Raw genomic sequence first — 22,922 nt, forward strand, 5'->3', positions numbered from 1 at the left:
CAGGCAGGAGGCTGGAAGGACGCAGCAAGCCGGGCAGCATCAGGGGGGACAGGCAGGAGGCTGGAAGAACACAGCAAGCCGGGCAGCCTCAGGGGAGACAGGCAGGTGGCTGATAGGACACAGCAAGCCGGGCAGCCTCAGGGGGGACAGGCAGGAGGCTGGAAGGACACAGCAAGCCAGGCAGCATCAGGAGGTGGAGAAGTCAACGTTTCGGGTGTAGGGGAGGCTTCGTTAACAGTTTTGAGAATGATTCTAGTAGTATTTGCTTTTAGCATGTTAGACCACCGACACAGACTGCATATGCGCCTGGGTGCGTAACCCAGGCAGCGTAACCATTTGACGATAGTGTGAATGCGAGGTTTTAGGCAGTACACTACACGTTGTGGTACATGGTGCAGTGGGCTATTGCAAATATGACCAGGGAACCTGTTAGATAGCATAGCTTGCATTCTTTGGCGCTAATCCACTGCATACAACTCCTGAACTGACGCCAGTTAGACTCCCCACCGCTGAGGGAGATACAATTGGAACAGTTTAAAAATAAATGCAGAATTCCGATTGTCCAACTCAGCCAAACAATCTATCTGAGTTCTTCACTGCAACGTTGCTGGTGACATTTACAACAAGGCGGCTGGAGTTACATTGCAACAAAATAACACGGGCTCATTGAAGGAGATTTATTTTACCTGTTCCCCATTCCCTTGAGTATCGCAGCACTTCAAAGCATTGACACTAAGATTACGAGTGTGAATCATGTTTATTTGGGGGGTAGGAACGGAGGAAGAAACGGGTTTAGAAAAAAAACACGAGGGAACAGTGCAATGTCCAGATTCCCGCGTTCCGTGCAGTCAAATCTCCCAAGTAATGTTGTTGGGCACCATTGTGAGGGCAGAGAGAGAGGGGGGATGCGGAGAGACAGCCGATGGTCGGCTTGTCTCCCTCTCCTCAAACCAGCAGCCAGCAGCATTTCCCGTATAAAGGAGCAGTAGTAGAAGCCTGGCGCTGAGCTAGAGGGCGGAGCAACACAGGGTACCTCCAGCAGTCCAGCCCCGCTCCCATTCATAGCGACAGCACACCGTGTGTGTGTGTTCGGAGTGGGAGGACCTGCAGCCCGAGGGAGGCTGTGTGTTTGAGACAGAGTGAAGCAGCTCTCGGTGCAGGCGCTGTGTGAATGCAGAGTAACCCACCCCTCCCACCCCGTGTGTCTCCAGTGAAGGGAGGGGGGAATCTCCGCACAGAATGGGATTCTCGGAGGTTTGCTGAAGCACTTGCTGCTGGAGGCAGGCAGCAGCTGCCGCTCTCGCTGATGGCCCTTTGAGGGAGAGGCCCCCAGCGAATGGCCAGCGCGGCTCCGGCCAGGTCCACCCTGAAGGGCCAGATGAACAAGGGCAAGCGCAGGAAGTCCTTCTCGGGCAAACTGTTCAGGAGGAGGTCGCTCAGGTCGGTCGGCAGCTTCGTGCGGGGGGTCTTCAAAACTTTGTTCACTTTGGCACCTTTCGGAGAGGGGACCCCTGACGGAGATGGAGGAGGTGGAGGTGGAGGGGAGAAACTGGCGGATGAGGAAGAGGAGGAGGAGGAGGACGACGGAGGCTTCAGGGACGGGGCTGTCACCCTGGCCACTTGCAGCGAGCACCGGGAGGAGGAGGAGGCGGCGGCGGGGGGTAAGAGCCTGAGCTTGCCCCGGGGGAGGGAGCGGCTGCCCGGGGAGAAACCCCCCGGGGTGCTGGGCTTGAAGAACCACGGCAATACGTGCTTCATGAACGCCGTGGTGCAGTGCCTGAGCAACACCGAGCTCTTCGCCGAGTACCTGGGCTTGGAGCAGTACCGCTCTGAGCTGAAGCAGCTCCGAGCCAACGGCACCCTGGGCAGTAAGGAGCCGGTGTCCCACTCCAAGGCAGAAGTGACCGAGCAGCTGGCAGCGCTGGTCCGTGCTCTCTGGACCCTGGAGTACACCCCGCAGCTCTCCGTGCAGTTCAAGGTACGAGTTCCTGGTCCAGCCCCCCCTTCCTTCCTTCCCCAAGTCCCACCCAGTAAACCAACACAGGGGCAAGTCAGGAGAAAGTGAATGTTTTGTGTCAATTTATGTCCAAACGGTTAAATTGCAGAAACTTTGACGGAAACAATTGTCACAAAAAAAGTTTGAGGATTTGATTCTGGAGAACTATCAGGTGTCGCCTGTAGTTTTCCTAAACTATAAATATATTTCAACCTGCTGCGTGTCTCTTGTTGGCTACTGGAAGTTTTGATTTGTCAGCCACAGATTAAAAAAAGTAATTTTTAACTTATTTTTCTGATCGACCTGTTCAAAGGTAACAAGTCCCAAGGTGTGTGGGACTTGAACTCCCGGTGCGCTGTGCCACAAGAACGAGGTTTTAATCTGTTATTGTAAACTCTGAGCAATACTTGGCTAACTTTCAGAGTACTGTTTACTTTCTGTCCTGACGCTATAGCTAATCATAGTTGATTTTTTAAAAAATGCAAGCTTTTGTTTGCTGTTCAGAAATGTCGCCAACAATCAGGGCCGTGTTTTCGATACTGGTTATAGAGTCACACAGCACGGAAACGGACCCTTCGTTCCAACTCTTCCATGCCGACCAAATTTCCCCAATCTAAACTACTCCCATTTATCTGCGTTTGGCCCATGTCCCTCTAACGTGGACATAGTGAGGACTAACAGATGCTAGGAAGTTGCAGTCGATAAAATTTGGATCTGGAATTAAAGCACAGCAGGTCAAGAAACAGCAGAGTTGACTTTTCAGGCAGGATTCTTCAGGACTGGAGAGGCTGGGCTGGGGGAAAGGTGTCTGGGACGGCCATAGGTAGATGCAGGTAGGACTCAGAGTGTGGTGCTGGAAAAGCGCAGCCAGTCAGGCAGCCTCTGAGGAGCTGGTGAATCAACATTTCGAGCAAAAGCCCTTGGTCAACTCTCCTCCTCAGAGGCTGCCTGACCGGCTGCGCTTTTCCAGCACCACAATCTTGGAATCTGATCTCCAGCATCTGCAGTGCACACTTTCTCCCCGAGAGCAGGTGATTGCAATTGGTCAGTGGGAAGGATGGAGCAGATAGGTGGGAAGAGCAGATTAAGTCAGGTTAAGGGGGTGGATGGAGGGGGCTGGATCTGGATGGGCTGGGGGGTTTGCAGAGATTTGGAAGCTGGTGAACTCTATTTTGAGGTCATAAGGTTGTAAGCTCCCAAGGTGGAGGATGAGGTGTTCTTCCTTCAGTTTGCTGTGGTCTTAGTTTGATGGTGAAGGGTGCCCAGGGTGGCCATGTTGTTGGGGGAGTGGGAAGGGGAGTTGAAATTGCTGGCAATCAGAAGGTGGGGTTGATTAAATAAAAGCTTGGCAGATAGGTGGCACTGTGGCACAGCAATTAGCACTGCCCCTTCACAGCATCAGGAATCTGGGTTCGATTCCACTCTTGGGTGACTGTGTGAAGTTTTTAAGTTCCCCCCCCCCAGGTGAGTTTCCTCTGGGTGCTCCAGTTTCCTCTCACAATCCAAAGATGTGCTAGTTAGGTGCATTGGCCGTGCTAAATTGCCTGTAGTGTCTATGGATGTGCAGGTTAGGTGGATTTGCTATGGGAAATGCAGGGTTATAGGAAATAAGATTGGGGAGGATGGGTCTGAATGGGATGCTCTTTGTAGGGTCAGTGTGGACTCAATGTGCCAAGTGGTCTCCATCTGCACTGTAGGGATTCTGATTTTATGAATAAAATGTAGAAACGATTGAAGTTATGCACTTTGGCAGGAGAAATAGAGCTGAATATTATTTAAATTGGGAAAGACTGTAGAAAGGAGAAAGTGAGGTCTGCAGATGCTGGAGATCAGAGCTGAATGTGTTGGTTGGAACACATTTTCAGCTCTGATCTCCAGCATCTGCAGACCTCACTTTCTCCTCGAAGATTTTAACCTACTGTGAATCCTCTTGCAAGGATGCCTTCCTCCCTCTGCAAGGATTTCAGTGAGTCCCTCTCTCTGAAGAAGGGTTTATGGCCGAAACGTCGAATCTCTTGTTCCTTGGATGCTGCCTGGCCTGCTGCACTTTTCCAGCAACACATTTTCAACAAAGACTGTAGAGAGTATCAGCACAGAATGATTTGGGTAAATGAATAACAAAAAGTGAGCATCCAAACCCAGTGGGTAAAAGGGAAAGCAAATGGAATGCTGGCCTTTATTTCAGAGTGAACAGAGTATTAAAAATAGGGAGATTTCACGCAAACTACTCAAGACATCAGGCAGATCACAACTGGAATACTGTGATCATCCTTGGTCCCCTATCTGAGGAAAGATGTACCAACATTAGAAGCAGCTCAGAGGTGATGAGGAAGCATTTTCTTATTTTAAAGGGCAGTGAATCTGTAGAATTCTCTTCCTGGTCTTTTTACAAATTCAAGTTTCCATTAATGACACTGTGTTTGTGGAAGTTATGTTTTCTATTGTGGAAGTTATGTTTTCTAGGTTGCCTCATTAAAAACAATGCTATATGTTTGGAACAGGAAACCAATTTTGCTGCTTTTAATTTCATGAATTGAGCTGCTCCTGTTTTAATGCAGAGAACCTGCAAGATAGACATAGGGAGTTGAAAGGAGTAGCAAAATGGTTTGTGGCAAACATTTACTGTAAAGACATTGTGACTGAGAATAAATAGAGACCCGAGATTTGCTTAAAATGGGTCAATAATTGCTTCTTGTAGTAAAGTCTGTCAATTCTCCCTCTCCCTGTGATTCTCATAGACCTTATGGAGTTGTCACTCTGTTGGTACTTTGTTTCAGAGTAGTCACTGCAACAACTGTCCGCAGTGATATCGCGTAAATTTTCACAGCTCTGCTCACCAGCTTCTGCTTAAACTTTAATAGTAGGAGAGTGCTGACTTCTGTTAGCATTAAAAATGAAACTTAATGGACCCCACTGATACTTTCAAACTTGTTTCTTGGACTGGCTACAATTACCTTGCAGTGAGTGTGAAACTGCATCATTGATGCAATCTAGCACATTGTGGCCAAGTTGAATTACACACAGCCTTCTGAAACTTAATTAATGTTAATTTGTGTTGCATTCACTGTCAGACATTTGCTTTTTGCTCTTTTCTTATTAATGGATGGCAGTTTCCAATTTCAAGAAAATTTACAGACCCACTTGATTGTTTTATAAACTAAATAATTCAACCTGATCTAAAGCTGACTCGTGTTTTAAGAGCAACAAGTATGCTTTGATTTTTCTCATCTGAAATATGCAATTATTTATATGATTAGCCACTCCCAACTGTAAGTATCATGTGCCTGAAATAACTCCACAGAGGCCTGTATGCCATCACCAAGTCACCCTTTATTAACATGTGCACAGAACTTGATACTTGTCTGGCTTCCTCTGAGTGAGCAGAACCTCTGGCACTCCTGGTTTTTTTTGCAGTACACTGGCTGTGGCCAGCCAGCTCAGGGTCAATTCCCTGAACTGAGAAGATTCTATATTCTCTATTTTTGTTTTGTTACTCCTGCATTACTGCAACTCAGCAGTAGTGCTTATTTTTCCCAACAGTACCGGTATTGTATGTACTGGGACTCAGTGAAAATGCCATTTGTGTAACTAATTTTAGGAGAAAGTGAGGATTGCAGATGCTGGAGATCAGAGCTGAAAAATGTGTTGCTGGAAAAGCACAGCAGGTCAGGCAACATCCAAGGAGCAGGAGAATCGACGTTTTGGGCATAAGCCCTTCTTCAGGAATGAGGAAGGTGTGCCAAGCAGGCTAAGATAAAAGATAGGGAGGAGGGACATGGGGCAGGGGCATTGGGAATGCGATAGGTGGAAGGAGATTAAGGTGAGGGTAATAGGCCGGAGATGGGGTGGGGGCGGAGAGGCCAGGAAGAAGATTGCAGGTCAAGAAGGCGGTGCTGAGTCTGAGGGTTGGGACCGAGATAAGGTGGGGGGAGAGGAAATGAAGAAGCTGGAAAAATTTGCATTCATCCTTTGTGGTTGGAAGGTTCCTAGGCAGAAGATGAGGCGCTCTTCCTCCAGGCATCGTGTTGCCATGGTCTGGCGATGGAGGAGGCCAAGGACCTGCATGTCCTTGGCGGAGTGGGAGGGGGAGTTAGTGTTCAGCTACGGGGCGGTTGGGTTTGTTGATGCGGGTGTCCCAGAGGTGTTTTATCCAATATTGCGCTACCAGGAAAGATGGCCAGGGAACCAGTAAGAAGCAAAGCCCAGAAGAGGTAATGCTTACATGGGGGAAAAAATGAAGGGGAAAGAGTGAGGATTAAATCAAAAATGCTGCTGTTTATCTCTGTTGGCCAGGGCTCCCTGATTGGGCCAAGTTAATAGCTCCAGTCAGGAAACTTATATTCTGTGAGGGCCACTTGGCCGAACTTGTTACAATCACGACCTTGCCTTTTGCTTCTAACTTCTTGGAAAGCTTTTAACATTGAGGATTGATGGACTTAAGAGGCCATGAAATGAGAGTGAAGAATTTGAAAGGAGCACTGCTGCCTTTCTTATAAAGGGCCTTTACTAGCCTGCAGTTACACAGCACATCACATTAAAACATCTTAAATCGATTCTCAAATACTTTGTAAGCATGATGATTTCTATGGAGATTTTTTTTGGTGTGATTTTAACTCCCTCAACTCCCTCCACCCTCTCACAAAGTTAAAATCAGATTCTTTGCATCAAAGCATCCATATCCTCATCACAATTAATTAATATTTTATTGATGAATAAAAATTGATTAAATAAAACAGAAATGGCTCAGAGCACTCAGCATGAAATTTATTTCCATATTTACTTTTGCCATGCACTTTCATCACTTTTCTCATTCAACTACTTCTACACAGCAACCTAGATTACAACTCTCTCGTTATTATCTACCCTCTTTTCCTTATTTAAAAGCTGCTGATGCTGCCTGATCTGCCTAACTATTTCTTACATTTTCTGTTTATTTCAGATTTTCATTATCCATAGAACTTTGTTTGATAATGTGAAAGGGAAATATTGGCTAGCGCACTTTATTTTTCTCTGCTCAGTGCCATGGTATTTTCCGTATTTATTTGTATGATCACAGCATGCAAATTGGTGGCATTTGTCTAAAATCTTATTTGACAATGAGATATTCCTAATAGAACTGCACATTGATTCTACTGCCAGTACATATTTGAGCTAAACAAATTCTGCAAAGAGATGAGCAGATTCTAGTGCATTTTAGGTCTAAGAACGACTGATTTTCAGTAATAACACTACTTCCAATTGCACAGACATGCATATGTTCGTGACATTTTACTCATCAAAAAGCACCTGGCTACAGCAGCTGCCAGATTTTATTTCTGTCACTACATTTGCTCATTTCAAAATGCAATAATTGAGGCCAGTCTTTATGCCAAAAATTAAGGGGGGTTGAGTTCGATTATGAGTATAATATTTGAGGAGTTTATGCGCTTCTTTTGTTTGAACTTAAGTGAAATCCGAAAAGACCCATTACAGTGAAATAATTAAAAGCCAACAACACTGTAAATAAATCATTAAAATTGTTGGAAATTTATTTTATAATATTGTGAGCCATATACATTTCATTCATTTTGTATGCATACACAATGAATTTGGATCAGTAACATCTGCAGAATTATAGTTTTGGCTCTGAACAGTTTGGTCTTTGATCAGTGAAAAAGTGGAGGTGAAAATGTTTTGCTGGAAAAGCGCAGCAGGTCAGGCAGCATCCAAGGAGTAGGAGAGTCGACATTTCGGGCATGAGCCCTTCTTCAGTGAAAAAGCGTGGTCAACTTTTAGATTAGATACACTGTGGAAGCAGGCCCTTTGGCCCAACAAGTCCACACCAACCCATTCCCCCCAATACTACTGGCAATTTAGCATGGCCAATTCATCTAACCTGCACATTTTTGGACAGTGGGAGGAAACCCACACAGACACAGGGAGAATATGCAAACTCTGCACAGACAGTTGCCTGAAGCAGGAATTGAACCCAGGTCTCTCGGGTTGTAAGACAGCAGTGCTAACCACTGTGCTACCATGCCTCCTAGACAAGATATATATGAAGTACCCGGGTTCAATTCCTGCCTCAGGCGACTCTGCGTGGAGTTTGCACATTCTCCCCGTGCCTGCGTGGGTTTCCTCCGGGTGCTCCGGTTTCCTCCCACAATCCAAAAATGTGCAGGTTGGGTGAATTGACCATGCTAAATTGTCCATAGTGTTAAGTGAAGGGGTAAATGTAGGGGAATGGGTCTGGGTAGGTTGCGCTTCGGTGGGTCGGTGTGGACTTGTTGGGTCAAAGGGCCTGTTTCCACACTGTAAGTAATCTAAATTATTGCAGCTTTAAAAGCCAAAATCAGTTGGATGACCTTTTTGCATGAGTATTTCAGGTATTGAACTAAAGACACTGAACATAAAGAGCTACTTGTTTAAATGTACTTGATGTCTTTAATACAGTAATAATGGGGTTATAACTGTTAAGTCTTCATTTTCAGTGGCAACAGTAGAGTGTAAACAAGCACCACCCCTTGTATGGGGCTCAGCAAAGTGCATATGTTCTACCATCCTTTTTGGTTTTAAAAATAAGCAACTGAACTGATGTGGAATATTCTTCTTCATTGACAGTCTTACATTTTCAAAGCTTCCTGTTCTTATTCCATACATCTCGTATTTACTGTTTCAATTTCATCTCCACTGGGTCATGGTGTTTCCAGGATAATTATTAGCTTTTGCTACATTTGTAATTTCTAGACTATTGACTAACTCAAAAGGTTTTAACAATAATGACTTGTCTTAATAAACAAATGTTTCTTTGTTTTGTTTTAGAATATAGTAGCAAAATATGGGTCCCAGTTTCGTGGGAATTCTCAGCACGATGCACTTGAGTTCCTTCTGTGGTTACTGAACAGAGTGCATGAAGACCTCAATTGTTCACCCAACAAAAACTTAAAATCTTCCATTAAGGTGAGTTAACTTTCTTTGTTCTTTGATTGCCCAGGTCTCCTTTTACAAACTACACAGTGTCTTACTTAGACGGACACAATAGACAACTGCAACTGTAGGAATGAGAGTAGCCTAACTGAATTATTTATTCCTCCTAATAAAAACAGCTTAGTACTAAAAATGTTCTGATGAAGCATTCTGGATGTGTGTTCTCATTCTTTTACGACATTTATATCTATTTATTCAGTTAAGAATTTTTAAACAATGCAAGACTTCAAATAATTTACTGTTTGATGATTCTTGATTGTTCTAGGAACGCAATTAATTTATTCAAACTCTTGCGAATAAACTGTATATCTGATTAGTGTATTGCATTTATTGTCATTGATAAAATGTATATTGCTATTAATGATCATTTGTTTTGTATGAAAGGATGGTCTCACTCTTCACATGACTCTTGTTAGACTCAACAATTGGCATAGTAGTATCACATATCTACCTTTTAATATACTTTCTATTATTTTATAAATGTGACCTGAAATATTGTTGACTATAGATTAGAACTGTTAATGTCAAAGAATAGTTCATTTGAAATACTCCAATAACCAGAAGCTTTTTAACTGAATTTAAAAATTCTTTTGAAGTTTTTGATAAATTCTTGAAATAAGACATTCAAATCTTTTACTGGTGTCACAGATAGAAATTGAGTATTCCATTCATAATTTTCCACAACTATAGCATGCATTTGAGCTGTTGAACTATAGTTTATATATACCAAACAACACAAACAACTGTAGTGGCACAGTTAATGTAATCATGCTATAATGCTCTGAAAAGCCTACCTCAATAGATAGTTAACTCTTCTGTGTGAAAATCTTCAAGGCTTCTGTATGGAGATTAAAACAGGAGATGATGCTCTTTAGTATTGATGTTTCATAAAATAAAAGCCTTTCATTCCCAAGAAAATTGGATATAAATACACGATTGAGATCTAAAGTTTTGTGTTTTGATTATTAGGATATATTGGTGGCTAAGTTCTAGTCGTAGATGATACTTTGTTTGGTGGCATGGTGGCTCAGTGGTTACACTGCTGCCTCACAGTATCAGGGACCCAAGTTCAATCCCAGCCTTGGGCTACTGTCTGTGTGGACTTTGTACATTCTCCCTGTGTCTGTGTGGGATTCTGCCGGGAGCTCCAGTTTCCTCTAACAGTCCAAATATTTGCAGGTTAGGTGGGGTGGCCATGCTAAATAGTCCGTGGTGTCCAGGGATGTATGGTACAGCCGTGGGAAATGCAATATTTCCTGATAAGTTGCTATTCTAGTAATTCTTGTTGTAATTATTCTGTGATAATTTTCAAATTGCTATGGTTGGGGCAATGGGTCTGAATGGGGTCCATTTTGGTGAGTTGGTGTTGACTTGAAGGGCCAAATAGCCTGTTTCCACACTGAAGGGATTCTTTTCTTTATTAGAATTCAAGCAAATTTGTTGACTATCTGTTGATTTTGCTGATTACTCTTAATGTTGCAAAGTCAGGGATGAGAAAATGTGGATATTGTATTTCATGATACAGGAAAACAGCGGGAAATGACAGATTTATAGTTCCCACTGGAGAGGTTTTTCATGATCTCTATCTTTGAGTTAGACATGTGTGACATTATGATGTATTTGAATCCTGTAGGTACATTCAGTGGGTATTGATGAGATCTCCTTCTCCATCTGCACGACAGACTTACTTCTAGCTTTTTATTGCTCCTTTTTAAAACTAAAGAAATTTACATCTCTGGCAGTCTAGTATATTTCAAGATATTGTTATTATATTAGAGTCCTGCTTTTGTTCAATATTGGTTCCTTAAATATTAATGTTTGCAGTTTTGCAGTTATTAATTACATATCCTTGTTTTTTGGTTCACTGATTAGATTATATATTTTCTATAATAGGAATGTTTTGGTGGCCAGTTTTTAAAAATTATGAAGCCAAATACAAAACATAGCAGTTGCTTCGCGTCAAATACATGAAATGTGTACATGTGTTCTGTACCCAAGCACACTTTCTCAGATCCAATTGACAACAACCTTTTACCACAATTTTTGGTCCGTACAACCTTTGGGAACGTGTGCTCCATGTTCATTTGTACAAATTTTATACTTAAAATTTTATTGTAGGTTTAAAAAACATGCAGTTTGCACTTGGCAATGATAAATATTGCACTATGCAAGCAGTTACTCCCTGATAAGTTGCTATTCTAGTAATTCTTGTTGTAATTATTCTGTGATAATTTTCAAATTGCTTTGGTTGGACAACAGTTTGCAGAATTATAAACAATTTGATTCAAATTATTTGAGAATAAGACTTATCAAACCATATATTTGACTCACTTATCCTGTGGAGAAATAACCTACTTTACCTCAATATGCATTTTTGCATGATTTGATAGCAGCATTTGTCTTTCAGTCAGTTTCAGAATTTTTTAAAAAAAGACATTTGACTGCAAGGTGACAATTGTAAACTTGTCTGTAGTATTAGATCTCAGTTTCTGGAATATGAGTGTGGAGAGGCTTTAGCCATTGAGTAGAGAACGAAATTTAATACAGGCAAATGTGCATATTGGATTTGAAAATGGGAAGCAGATGTATGCCATGAATGGTGTTGAATTAAATGATAATAAATTAGACTTTGGAGTATTTATTGACTTGATGTTCATCGTATCCACCCAATGCAAACCAGCAAGCACCTAAACCAATAAAATGTTGAACAAAAGCCAGAACTGTACAAAACCCAGTGGGACTAAATTGTGATTGAGCTATATGGTATTCTCTCCAGACCACATTTTGAGGAATTCTGGTTCCTAGATAGAAGAAAGAAGTTTATGCGCTGTGGCTTTGTTTTACAGTGCCTCCAAGGCTGATTCCTATTTGAGGAAAATCTGGAGGAACGTAGGTTTCAGACACTTGAATGAAGGCAACTGAAACTTGAGCTGACAGAAAGATATAAGGTTGTGAACTGTTTAGAAAAGGTAACAATGGAAGTTCACCTTCTGAGAACCAAAATGAAATGTTGTTTGAAGTATGAGGTTAAGATCTGGTGACTTAGTGGGAAACTGCATTATGTTCAGTCTATCCTACAATTAAAAAGTAGCCCCACTTTCTTTTCTGAACTAAATCCCAATAAAAACTATCTGACTTTCTTGAGTATCTAGGAACAAACTGCTGCATATATTTAAATGGCGAGATATGGAACAAATATTTGGACATTATTTTGTAGCTAGTGTGTTACATTTTAACCTGATATAATGTTTAATTGAAGCACTTTATTGTTATTGTTTTATATTTAAAAATTCTGCTTTTAAAATTTTTTTTCTGAATTTTTATTTCATTTAAAGTCATAGAGATGTACATCATGGAAACTGACCCTTCGGTCCAACTTGTCCAAGTCAACTAGATACCCTAACCTAATCTTGTCTCATTTGTTAGCACTTCACACATATCCTTCTAAACCATTCCCATTCATATATCCATCCAGATGCATTTTAAAAGCAATAATTGTACCAGCCTCCACCACTTCGTCTGACAGTTCCTTCTATACATGCACCACCCTTTGCATAAAAAAGTTGCCCCATATGTCCCATTTAAATCTTTCCCCTCTAATCCTAAACCTAAGTCTTCTAATTCTGGACTCCCCTACCCCAAGGAAAAGACCTTGTCTATTTGCCCTATCCATGCCCATCATGATTTTATAAACCTTTATTAGGTCACCCCTCAGCCTCCAATGCTCCAGATAAAACAGCCCAGCCTGTTCAACCTCTCCCTATAACTCAAAACCTTCAACCCTGGCAACATCCTTGTAAATCTTTTCTGAACCCTTTCAAGTTTAAGAACATCTTTCCAAGTAGGAGGGAGACCAGAATTACACACACTATTCCAACGGTGGCCTAACCAATGTGCACGGTCACAACATGACCTCAACTACTATACTCAATGCTCTGACCAATTAAAGAAAGCATACCAAACACTGCCTGCACTATCCTAGTCAACATTTAACTAAGCCACAGGGACCTGAGCATTTAAAGTTTCTTTTCCCATCTGTGTCGAGTCAGCTCATTCCAGCCTGTTGACTTTAACTAAACTGTCAGAATTGCTGTAGTTGTGGCTTAGAATCAAATATTGCTTGAGTACACCTCTGTGAAACGTGATGAGACTTTTATGACTTTAAAGCTGCTATATAAATTTAAGTTGTGGCAACATTGTGCCAGCTGGTTGAGAAGTGTCAGAATTATGCAGGATTCCTGCTTTGCATTAGTAACCAGCAGTGCTACTTGTAAATGCACAGATGTTAATTTCAGTTAGGGAATAGATCTAGCTTGGGCATCACTGTCAAATACCTTGCCAATACTCTCCAGCTAGCCTCACCTGTGTGGGTAGACCCCTTTACTAAGGAATTAGAACGTCTGTCAGACATTTTCGCAGCAGCAGATTTTCAAATCTGAAAAACTATCAAAGAGAAAAGAACAAAAACAACAGCAAAAATTTAATATTATCTAAATGTAATTGAACTATTTCATTAACAGTTCCTTTCCTCACAGCCTGAAGAGTCTGACATTGATTGTGTTATGGACTAGACCAAACCCTCTTCACATATATCGAGGTGATAACCTAGACCCTAAATTTTAACTTACTTAAAAGCAGGTGTAAGGTGCTCTGTTTTCAGATGTAATTTGGTTACATTACTTGGCTTTAAACAAAACAGACTTCATTCTAACATCAAAATTAAAATACAAACAAAAGAAAGAGGAATTGATATAACTTTAACTCTGTTGGAAAACTGAACAGAATAATAGATTATTTAACTAAACAGCAACTGTTCCAATATAGTAACATTGCATAAATATACCCTTGACAAAGATTAAATTTGATAAAACAGATTGTCTCACGTGCAATTCTGGTAGCAGAGAAAGAATCCAAGCTTTTAGCTGTAACAGAGAGAGAGTTGTAACAGCTTTCACAACCAGCATCAAAGACCCAACAATTACAGAGAGCTAAACTAAAACCGTGGTTCCTGACTCCACCCATTCATGCTGCTTCTATAGTTTCAGTTTTAAAAGAAAAATCCCAAGGCCTCACAAGCGCTTTACTTTATTGGCTCAAAGTATCTCTTCAAAAAAAAAGCACAAAATAAAGCCATAATGTCATCTGAACTGGGAGATGACCTTGCTAGCTCAACCATATGATAATTTTTCAGCATGTGCTGGTAAGCTCTTTGATTCCTGACTTCACTGCCACTGTGATACTTGTGAACAGAAGTGTTGACCCTAACCTTCTAATAGCAGTGACTTAACAGAGAAAGCCTTATGTTTCCATGTGGAGAAAATATTCACATCACAACATTTTATGTGCATAGGAGGAAAGTATTTTTAAAGTGGTTTCTTTTAAGGGAATCATATTGTGCACTACGTAAGCATTTCATTCCAGAGATAAATGTAAAAAAGGTTTGCTTATTGATAATATAAATGCAGATAAAGTAGCAACTTAAAGATTCATTGCTGCAGTGAATCAGGTGTGGGTGCATTGACATTATCAACTATAGTAAATTCAAACTGACAACTATCCATCCACAGCTTTGATCTCTGAAAATGAAAATGCTTTCTCTCAGGGATGTTGAAAATTTAATGTTTTATTCAAACCCAACTTACTGTACGTATTTAATGCTGAACTCTTGGTTACAAAGATGCATTACAGAGAATGGGATAGAACATATTGCCCATCTTAGTCAAGTCTGGAGGAAGAATGCAGCTGCAAATGTGTTGCTGGTCAAAGCACAGCAGGCCAGGCAGCATCTCAGGAATAGAGAATTCGACGTTTCGAGCATAAGCCCTTCATCAGGAATAAGAGAGAGAGAGCCAAGCAGGCTAAGATAAAAGGTAGGGAGGAGGAACTAGGGGGAGGGGCGATGGAGGTGGGATAGGTGGAAGGAGGTCAAGGTGAGGGTGATAGGCCGGAGTGGGGTGGGGGCGGAGAGGTCAGGAGGAGGATTGCAGGTTAGGAGGGCGGTGCTGAGTTGAGGGAACCGACTGAGACAAGGTTGGGGGAGGGGAAATGAGGAAACTGGAGAAATCTGAATTCATACCTTGTGGTTGGAGGGTTCCCAGGCGGAAGATGAGGCGCTCCTCCTCCAGCCGTCGTGTAGTTGTGTTCTGCCGGTGGAGGAGTCCAAGGACCTGCATGTCCTCGGTGGAGTGGGAGGGAGAGTTAAAGTGTTGAGCCACGGGGTGATTGGGTTGGTTGGTTCGGGCGGCCCGGAGGTGTTCTCTGAAGCGTTCCGCAAGTAAGCGGCCCGTCTCACCAATATAGAGGAGGCCACATCGGGTGCAGCGGATGCAATAGATGATGTGTGTGGAGGTACAGGTGAACTTATGGCGGATATGGAAGGATCCCTTGGGGCCTTGGAGGGAAGTGAGTGTGGAGGTGTGGGCGCAAGTTTTACATTTCCTGCGGTTGCAGGGGAAGATGCCGGGGGTGGAGGTTGGGTTGGTGGGGGGGTGTGGATCTGACGAGGGAGTCACGAAGGGAGTGGTCCTTGCGGAACGCTGATAGGGGAGGGGAGGGGAGGGAAATATATCCTTGGTGGTGGGGTCCGTTTGGAGGTGGCGGAAATGGCGGCGGATGATACGTTGTATGCGGAGGTTGGTGGGGTGGTGGGTGAGAACCAGTGGGGTTCTGTCTTGGTGGCGGTTGGAGGAGCGGGGCTCAAGGGCGGAGGAGCGGGAAGTGGAGGAGATGCGGTGGAGGGCATCGTCGATCACGTCTGGGGGGAATCTGCGGCCCTTGAAGAAGGAGGCCATCTGGGCTGTGCGGTGTTGGAATTGATCCTCCTGGGAGCAGATGCGGCGGAGACGAAGGAATTGGGAATATGGGATGGCGTTTTTACAGGGGGCAGGGTGGGAGGAGGTGTAGTCCAGGTAGCTGTGAGAGTCAGTCGGTTTATAATAGATGTCTGTGTTGAGTCGGTCGCCCGAGATAGAAATAGAAAGGTCTAGGAAGGGGAGGGAGGAGTCTGAGACAGTCCAGGTGAATTTGAGGTCGGGATGGAAGGTGTTAGTAAAGTTGATGAACTGTTCAACCTCCTCGTGGGAGCACGAGGCAGCGCCGATACAGTCATCGATGTAGCGGAGGAAAAGGTGGGGGGTGGTGCCAGTGTAGTTGCGGAAGATGGACTGTTCCACATATCCTACGAAGAGGCAGGCATAGCTGGGGCCCATGCGGGTGCCCATGGCAACTCCTTTAGTTTGGAGGAAGTGGGAGGATTGAAAAGAGAAGTTATTCAGGGTGAGGACCAGTTCAGTCAGTCGAAGGAGGGTGTCAGTGGAAGGGTACTGGTTGGTGCGGCGGGAAAGGAAGAAGCGGAGGGCTTTGAGTCCTTCGTGATGGGGGATGGAGGTGTACAGGTACTCTGGAGGAAGAATGCCTGTGTTGAAAGTTCTAAAACCATTTGAAGAGGAAGCCATGAAGATTACAGGCAGTTAGTCTGTTGTAATCGACAACAGACTAACTGCCCGTAGTGTTAGGGCGGCACGGTGGCACAGTGGTCAGCACTGCTGCCTCACAGCGCCAGGGACCTGGGTTCAATTCCTGCCTCAGGCGACTGACTGTGTGGAGTTTGCACGTTCTCCCCGTGTCTGCGTGGGTTTCCTCCGGGTGCTCCGGTTTCCTCCCACGGTCCAAAGATGTGCAGGTCAGGTGAATTGGCCATGCTAAATTGCCCGTAGTGTTAGGTAAGGGGTATATGTAAGGGTATGGGTGGGTTGCGGGTCGGTGTGGACTTGTTGGGCCGAAGGGCCTGTTTCCACACTGTAAGTAATCTTATCTAATCTAAAAAAAGGCTGAATAAGCCAGCCACTTGAGTGAGAATGCTTTTCGCCTTTCTCTGGTACATGGACACATGTGTAAAACTGTGGTTCCCAGATGTACAAGCTTCTACTTTTAATGTCTTTCTTTTTCTCACAATGAGACCCAACAAGGGGCACTTCAAGTTGTCATCACAGGCACTGGAGGCCCAAGCCCAGAGAAGAAAGTGATAACTTCATCTCTGATGATTAAAGATCAAGACTATCCTAGAGGATGCACCATCAGCTATCTCATCCTCGTAGTCCTCCAGTGCAGATATAGTCACACCGCCCTCCGAGGGTGACTGTATGGAATTGAGAGCAAATACTGGGGACCACTTCACAGCAGCAGAGGGGAAGGTGTTACTCTAACAAGGTTCCTGGCAATAAGAGGCCTGTTGGGGATGAGACCTTTGTCTCAGGTACAATAGGCCTGTGGAGATGCAGCAACAGGCAGGGGATTATCTGGCAGAGGTATGAGAGATAATGTAGAACCTGGTTTGGATGGCTGAGGAATGTATCCAAGCTTTGGATTTGGTCACAGTTCTGAAGTGTGAATGCATGGCTTCTTTGAGAATTATGCTGACTGACATGTCAAGTCAGGTCTTCTGTGAAGACCTACAATATATCACTCTGGCCATGGACTTCATACTGCAGCAGCTGGGTGAGAGGGGAGCAAGATAGCAATTCTCTGAGATGCATAGAAGTGTCATTTCACAGTGGAGGAAGTGGGAAAGGCTTTGGAGATAGTGAAATTCCTATTTAAAAATTATTTATGGCATGTGAACTGGCTCTCATCAGGCCAGGTGTTGGCTGCTTGACCGCTAACATGTCACCATGTAGGAAACTGGGATTTTCTTCTGCTATCTAAATAAGTCACCGTGTACCAAGTCTCATTAAGTTCCAGTCTCTGTGTGGGTTGTATAATAAATGCTATGGAGCTCACTTGGTTGGGTGGGGCTGTAAGCAGTAGACCGGGTGATAGATGGATGGTCAGAGGGGGTTAGTTTGGTTATTGGAGGTATGTGGTAAGTGGCCAGGGCGTAGTTGGGGGGGTCATCTGGCTTTGGGAAGGAGTATGCGTAATTGGGAGAGTTTTTCTTTTAGTTATGATGGCATTAAACTAAACTTTAATCTGTCTAACATTTGTTGACAAATGATAAAACCAAGTACATTTGAGCTATTCAAAATATTCAACTCTAACTTAGAGCCAGAAACTTTGCCCAATGGTCCCAGGGAACAGGAGAGTTGTCCATTGCAAGTTAAACTTCGTGGGCAACTCCCAAATCATTTCACCCATCAAGACTTCGAGTTAAATCTTCAGTGTTAGATTACTTAGTGTGGAAACAGGCCCTTTTGCCCAACAAGTCCACACCGACCTGCCGAAGCGCAACCCACCCATACACTATGGGCAATTTAGCATGGCCAATTCACCTGACCTGCACATCTTTGGACTATGGGAGGAAACAGGAACACCCGGAGGAAACCCACGCAGGCACGGGGCGAACGTGCAAACTCCACACAGCCTGAGGCGGGAATTGAACCCAGGTCTCTGGCACTGTGAGGCAGCAGTGCTAACCACTGTGCCACCATGTTGCCCACTGTTGTGTCTGGTCTACAATGGAGATTTACCCCAGTGTCACGTTATAGTCTACCCTGATGTCATGTACTGTCTGACTGGATGTAGTAACTTGTTTTGCATGAAGATGCACTGATACTTGATCCCAAATTGTGACTGATTCAAGCATCAATTATTTTATTCACTATTTTTCAATATTTGAATAAAATAGTGCAAAGATAAGTAGTTAAGGGGACAACTGGAATTTGAACAATACAGCGTTTGTAACAATGTCAGGTACAGAACACAAAAGGAAAGAACAATGATAATAGAATGATCTGAAAAAGGAGATAATAAAAGATAATGTGAAATCTCACTTTTAAGGTAAGCGTTCACTAGTTAATGAGTTGCTTTGAACATATGATCAAATACTGGAATGGACTGAAATCCACTCAATGTAATTTGGTAATGATTTGAAAAGTAAAATTCAGTCACATGAAATACAAAGACTGCATAAATAATGCAGGCCATCAGTGCGTTATCATCAAAATTGTTTACAAATGCATCACTTTCAATGCGATGGGTGTTAACTTCAATTAAGCTAAATGAATCGATCTTACATTTGGTTGAGAGCATACCACATTTTAAGATTATGAAAGAATTGTCCCAATTTGTGCTGAAACAGTAATGTTTCTCCATATGGTTCAATTTTAGATAATGGTGCTCGCTGAGAAGCATTTGATTGTATAGCTAACTTATTTAATACATAGCAACATCAGAGTTGTGCTGTAAACCAGTGAAACAAAGCTCACTACTGAAAGCTCCATAAATACTCCATTTAACAATAATGCTGCAGTAAAGAAAGCCTATTGTCAGTGCATTTTAAAAAAAATGCTCACCTCTGTGGTAACCCATTGAATGAGCATATTGCTTTTTATACATGTCAATGTTCAAAATTATCCAATGCTCTTTTAACATCAAGTTGTTTGATCAATACACATATTCCGTGATTGAACTGATGAATGGATAGATGTCACCATTCAGAAACAAGCTCGTGCCTCCTGAGAGAAGTTTTTTTTTAATGCAAACTTCGTCCTAAAATTTTTGTTTGTAGATGAACACTGCTTTTCTTAATGTAATTTAATATTTGCTTGTGCCCTCACCCTCAGTTTCAGTGCAAGTTAAGGACCATTCTGAGAGAAGTGCAAATGAAACTATTGTAGAAATGTCCGTAGTCATTCTGAAATGCATATCATGGATATTTTCTCTTTTTTAAAAATGTCACTTCTATATAATACACAACATTCACAGTTATAAGTAGGGTTTTATGATGTTATCACAGCTTCAGATTCCTATGAATAAAGCTGCAAACCAAAGGTTTCATTCTGTCACAATAGCTGTGTCTATGTATTTAATCAGTAAATGATTTTTCCAGTACAAATGTTTAAATAATCTTGCTGAGCTATGCAGCATTGGTTATTTCAGTGGCAGATTTGTTACCCAGTGTGCACATTTGGATCCGTAGGCATGTTGAGTTTGAGTGTAGAGATAATGAAAGGCTCAAGACTGGTTTTGTAATTGCTGCTTGACTAATTACTCTTTCAGTGTCTAATTAATAGCTGTATAATGGTGACTTGAGAAGTGAGGAAGCTGCTGGCAATTGAGTAGCTAGCAGACGTGAAAGGCACAACTTCAAGATTATATATGAATGTGTTACGTTGTGTCCCAAGGTGATGTTCAAACTAATTCATGATTGAAAACAGTCAGAATCTAAGTTAACAGCTCCTAAGTACTAGGAGAAACATTTTTAGTCAAGAGTGTGGTGCTGGAAAAGCACAGCAGGTCAGGCAACATCTGAGGAGCAGGAGAAACAACGCTTTGGGCAAGAGCCCTTCATCAGCCCTTTCTGATGAAGGACTGTTGCGTGAAACATCGCATCTCTTGCTCCTCAGCTGTTGCCTGACCGGCTGTGCTTTTCCGGCACCACACTCTTGACTCTGATCTCCAGCATCTACTGTCCTCACTTTTTCCCAGAAGCTTTTTTAGTGTCATGCCATTCCTGGTGTAAAGTAAGTTTCACTTGCCCTATGCAGACTATTCAAATACACTGACACACAGTGGAGCAAACTTGGATGAGTTGTTGATGAAGTGAAGGCTGAATTTTCCCAGATTTGCCAAAGTGCTGTTTTGGAGCAATTCATGTCAGGTATCCCATCTTTGGCACGTATGAACATTTCTGATTCAATTGTCTGTTCCTCAGCTCAATTAGTTATGGCACTGGCTTTTGTATTGCCTGGTTCATGTAATCATGCAGCAGAAGAGCTCAGAATGGTCACTGGGACATGCATGCGGGTGGTGCTGTCTTTAAATGTCAACTCTCGTCCCCATGCAACAGCAGGGACCTGAAGGTGGATGGGGTGGCTCATTGATTGTCAGAAGGGAAATGCTCTTTTTTCCAGACCAGCAAGTGAGGCCATGTCACCAGTTGCCAGGCTGGAGAGAGGTAGCCACCAGAGTAAGGTTTGTCTCCCAGATGAAAAGGAACACTCAGCCGTACCAGAAGAAGGTTAGCAACCCTCAGTGCTTTGCAAGAGTAAGTGCCACCATTTTCAGTTCTCCACTCAAACTCACCGGGCCGCCGCTCCCTCCCTCACCGGGCTGCCGCTCCCTCCCTCACCAGGCCGTCACTTACTCTCACTCTGCCGTTGCACATTGTCTGGTCAAGGCTGACGGACCATGACTCTCTCAATCTCATGCGCCATATCCTCTCAGTGGCATTCACCCACTTTCTCCTCCAAATCTACTAGCCCTTCCTGCCCCTGTGCCTTACCTATTCTTACGGGGGACCCCTCCCCACCCCTCCATCCTCTGTATCGCCACTACTACCTCTCCCATTCTCTTCAGTCAGACCCACTCCCTCCCTTGTGTCACTGCCTACGCTAGCCGAGAGGCCGAGACTGGCAGAAGCATGGTGGATTAATTAACGCATTCTGTTTGAGGAAGAGATACTGGCGTTGGCTGGGGAAGAGGGTGAACAGACATGTCACTGAGTCCTCTGTGGCCAATCAGCTGTGTGAGCTATATCGTGCTAGACTCTGTGTCCCATTAATGCCCGTGGTATTTATTCTCATCCTGAACAAGCTGTTCGCTCTTTTTCACAATTAATGCCATCTCTTCTCTTATGCAGGTAATAATGGGACTCAGTAGCCTTGCACACCAGAGGGAAACCAGCATCAAAGATACTGAGTTTAACCTCTATCTCTCTGAAGGAAGGCATCTGATCCCCAGAGGATATAATTGCAAAGCTTTCCCCATGCACCCACCACCAGCTCAGACATTCTCATCTTGGTGAATATGCAGTTTACATTGGACTTGGGCACACAACATGGTGAGCACATCACTGCGAGCCTCTAGCTGGCTGAGGAGGAAACACCTCACATCTCTAGCATTCAGAGGACTGTTCGAGAGTGGGCATAGCTGGGCCCATGGTCTGAGCCATTAGTGACTTTGTTAGAAAGGCCAGAACGGCTCAGTAACAGCAGGCAGGCCTCTTGTTTGCAAACAATCCTGCACCTTTGTAAATACTTGCACGTGGACACTCTTAAAATGTGTGCATTAATCTCATTGTAGCTGTAGCACCTGTTTGGCATATGAACTGCTCTTCAAACATCTCGAGCATGAAAGTAGTTGTGAAAGACAAACATTCCTCATCTCTCACAAGCAAATGGCTCCTTGACTGCAGGCAACACCTGCCATTAGGGAGCCTTGAACATTGTAGCTCAGGCATTGCTGTCCAATGTAGACAACATTGAGGTAATGAGTATTGTGCAGGGATTGTGCTCGAGTTGTAAAGGGCACAGCCTGCAGCGATGATGCAGCATCCCCTTTCTGAGTCACTCTACCAGGCCCCACTGGAGTGGTCTGGGTTTTGAAACGTCATCTTCAGGCTTATGCTCCATTCCACTATGGCCCTGGTAGAAACAGGTGTATTGTTTTTTGACATTGTTTGGTTTTGTAAAGATGTCACAAGTGTTGTCTGCCAGTAATTGCTGTATAGGCTGAGGAGGTTGGAAAGAGACAGGAACCTGCAGGTTGGTGTTAAGGTGCTCCCAAATCAGTGTGGGTGCATTGGATCGATCTTTGTGACAGCTCCCTACAGTTCCCAGGAAGAAGCCAAACATATTGGACAATCTCACTGCATGCCATAAGTTGCCACATATTTTTCTCTCACGGTGGCACAGTGGTTAGCACTCCTGCCTACAACACCAGAGATCCGGGTTCAATTCCCACCTCAGGCAACTGTCTGTGTGGAGTTTGCACATTCTCCCCGTGTCTGCATGGGTTTCCTCCGGGTGGTCCGGTTTCCTCCCACAGTCCAAAAATGTGCAGGTTAGGTGAATTGTCCATGCTAAATTGCCCGTAGTGTTAAGCGAAGGGGTAGATGGGTCTGGGTGGGTTGTTGTTCAGAGGGTTGGTGTGGATTTTTGGGCTGAAATGCCTATTTCCACACTGTAAGTAGTCAAATCTAATCTAATTTTTGGGTCTATAAAAAGGAAAATGGAAGTTGGAC

The 22,922-nt window shown here is 43.5% G+C and overlaps 1 protein-coding gene across 1 annotated transcript in view; it reads left to right on the forward strand.

The window, feature by feature from the left end:
• The first annotated feature begins 1,060 nt into the window (after positions 1-1,060).
• Positions 1,061-22,922, forward strand: part of usp43a (ubiquitin specific peptidase 43a) — a 438,498-nt gene continuing 416,636 nt past the window's right edge. The window contains exons 1-2 of the mRNA XM_060844205.1: positions 1,061-1,978; positions 8,798-8,935. Coding sequence (XP_060700188.1) covers positions 1,337-1,978; positions 8,798-8,935 — 780 coding nt within the window. The 5' untranslated portion in view covers positions 1,061-1,336. The remainder of the gene's footprint in view (positions 1,979-8,797; positions 8,936-22,922) is intronic.

Source organism: Hemiscyllium ocellatum, chromosome 25 (assembly GCF_020745735.1).
Source record: "Hemiscyllium ocellatum isolate sHemOce1 chromosome 25, sHemOce1.pat.X.cur, whole genome shotgun sequence".
In the NCBI taxonomy this organism is placed as follows: Eukaryota; Metazoa; Chordata; class Chondrichthyes; order Orectolobiformes; family Hemiscylliidae; genus Hemiscyllium; species Hemiscyllium ocellatum.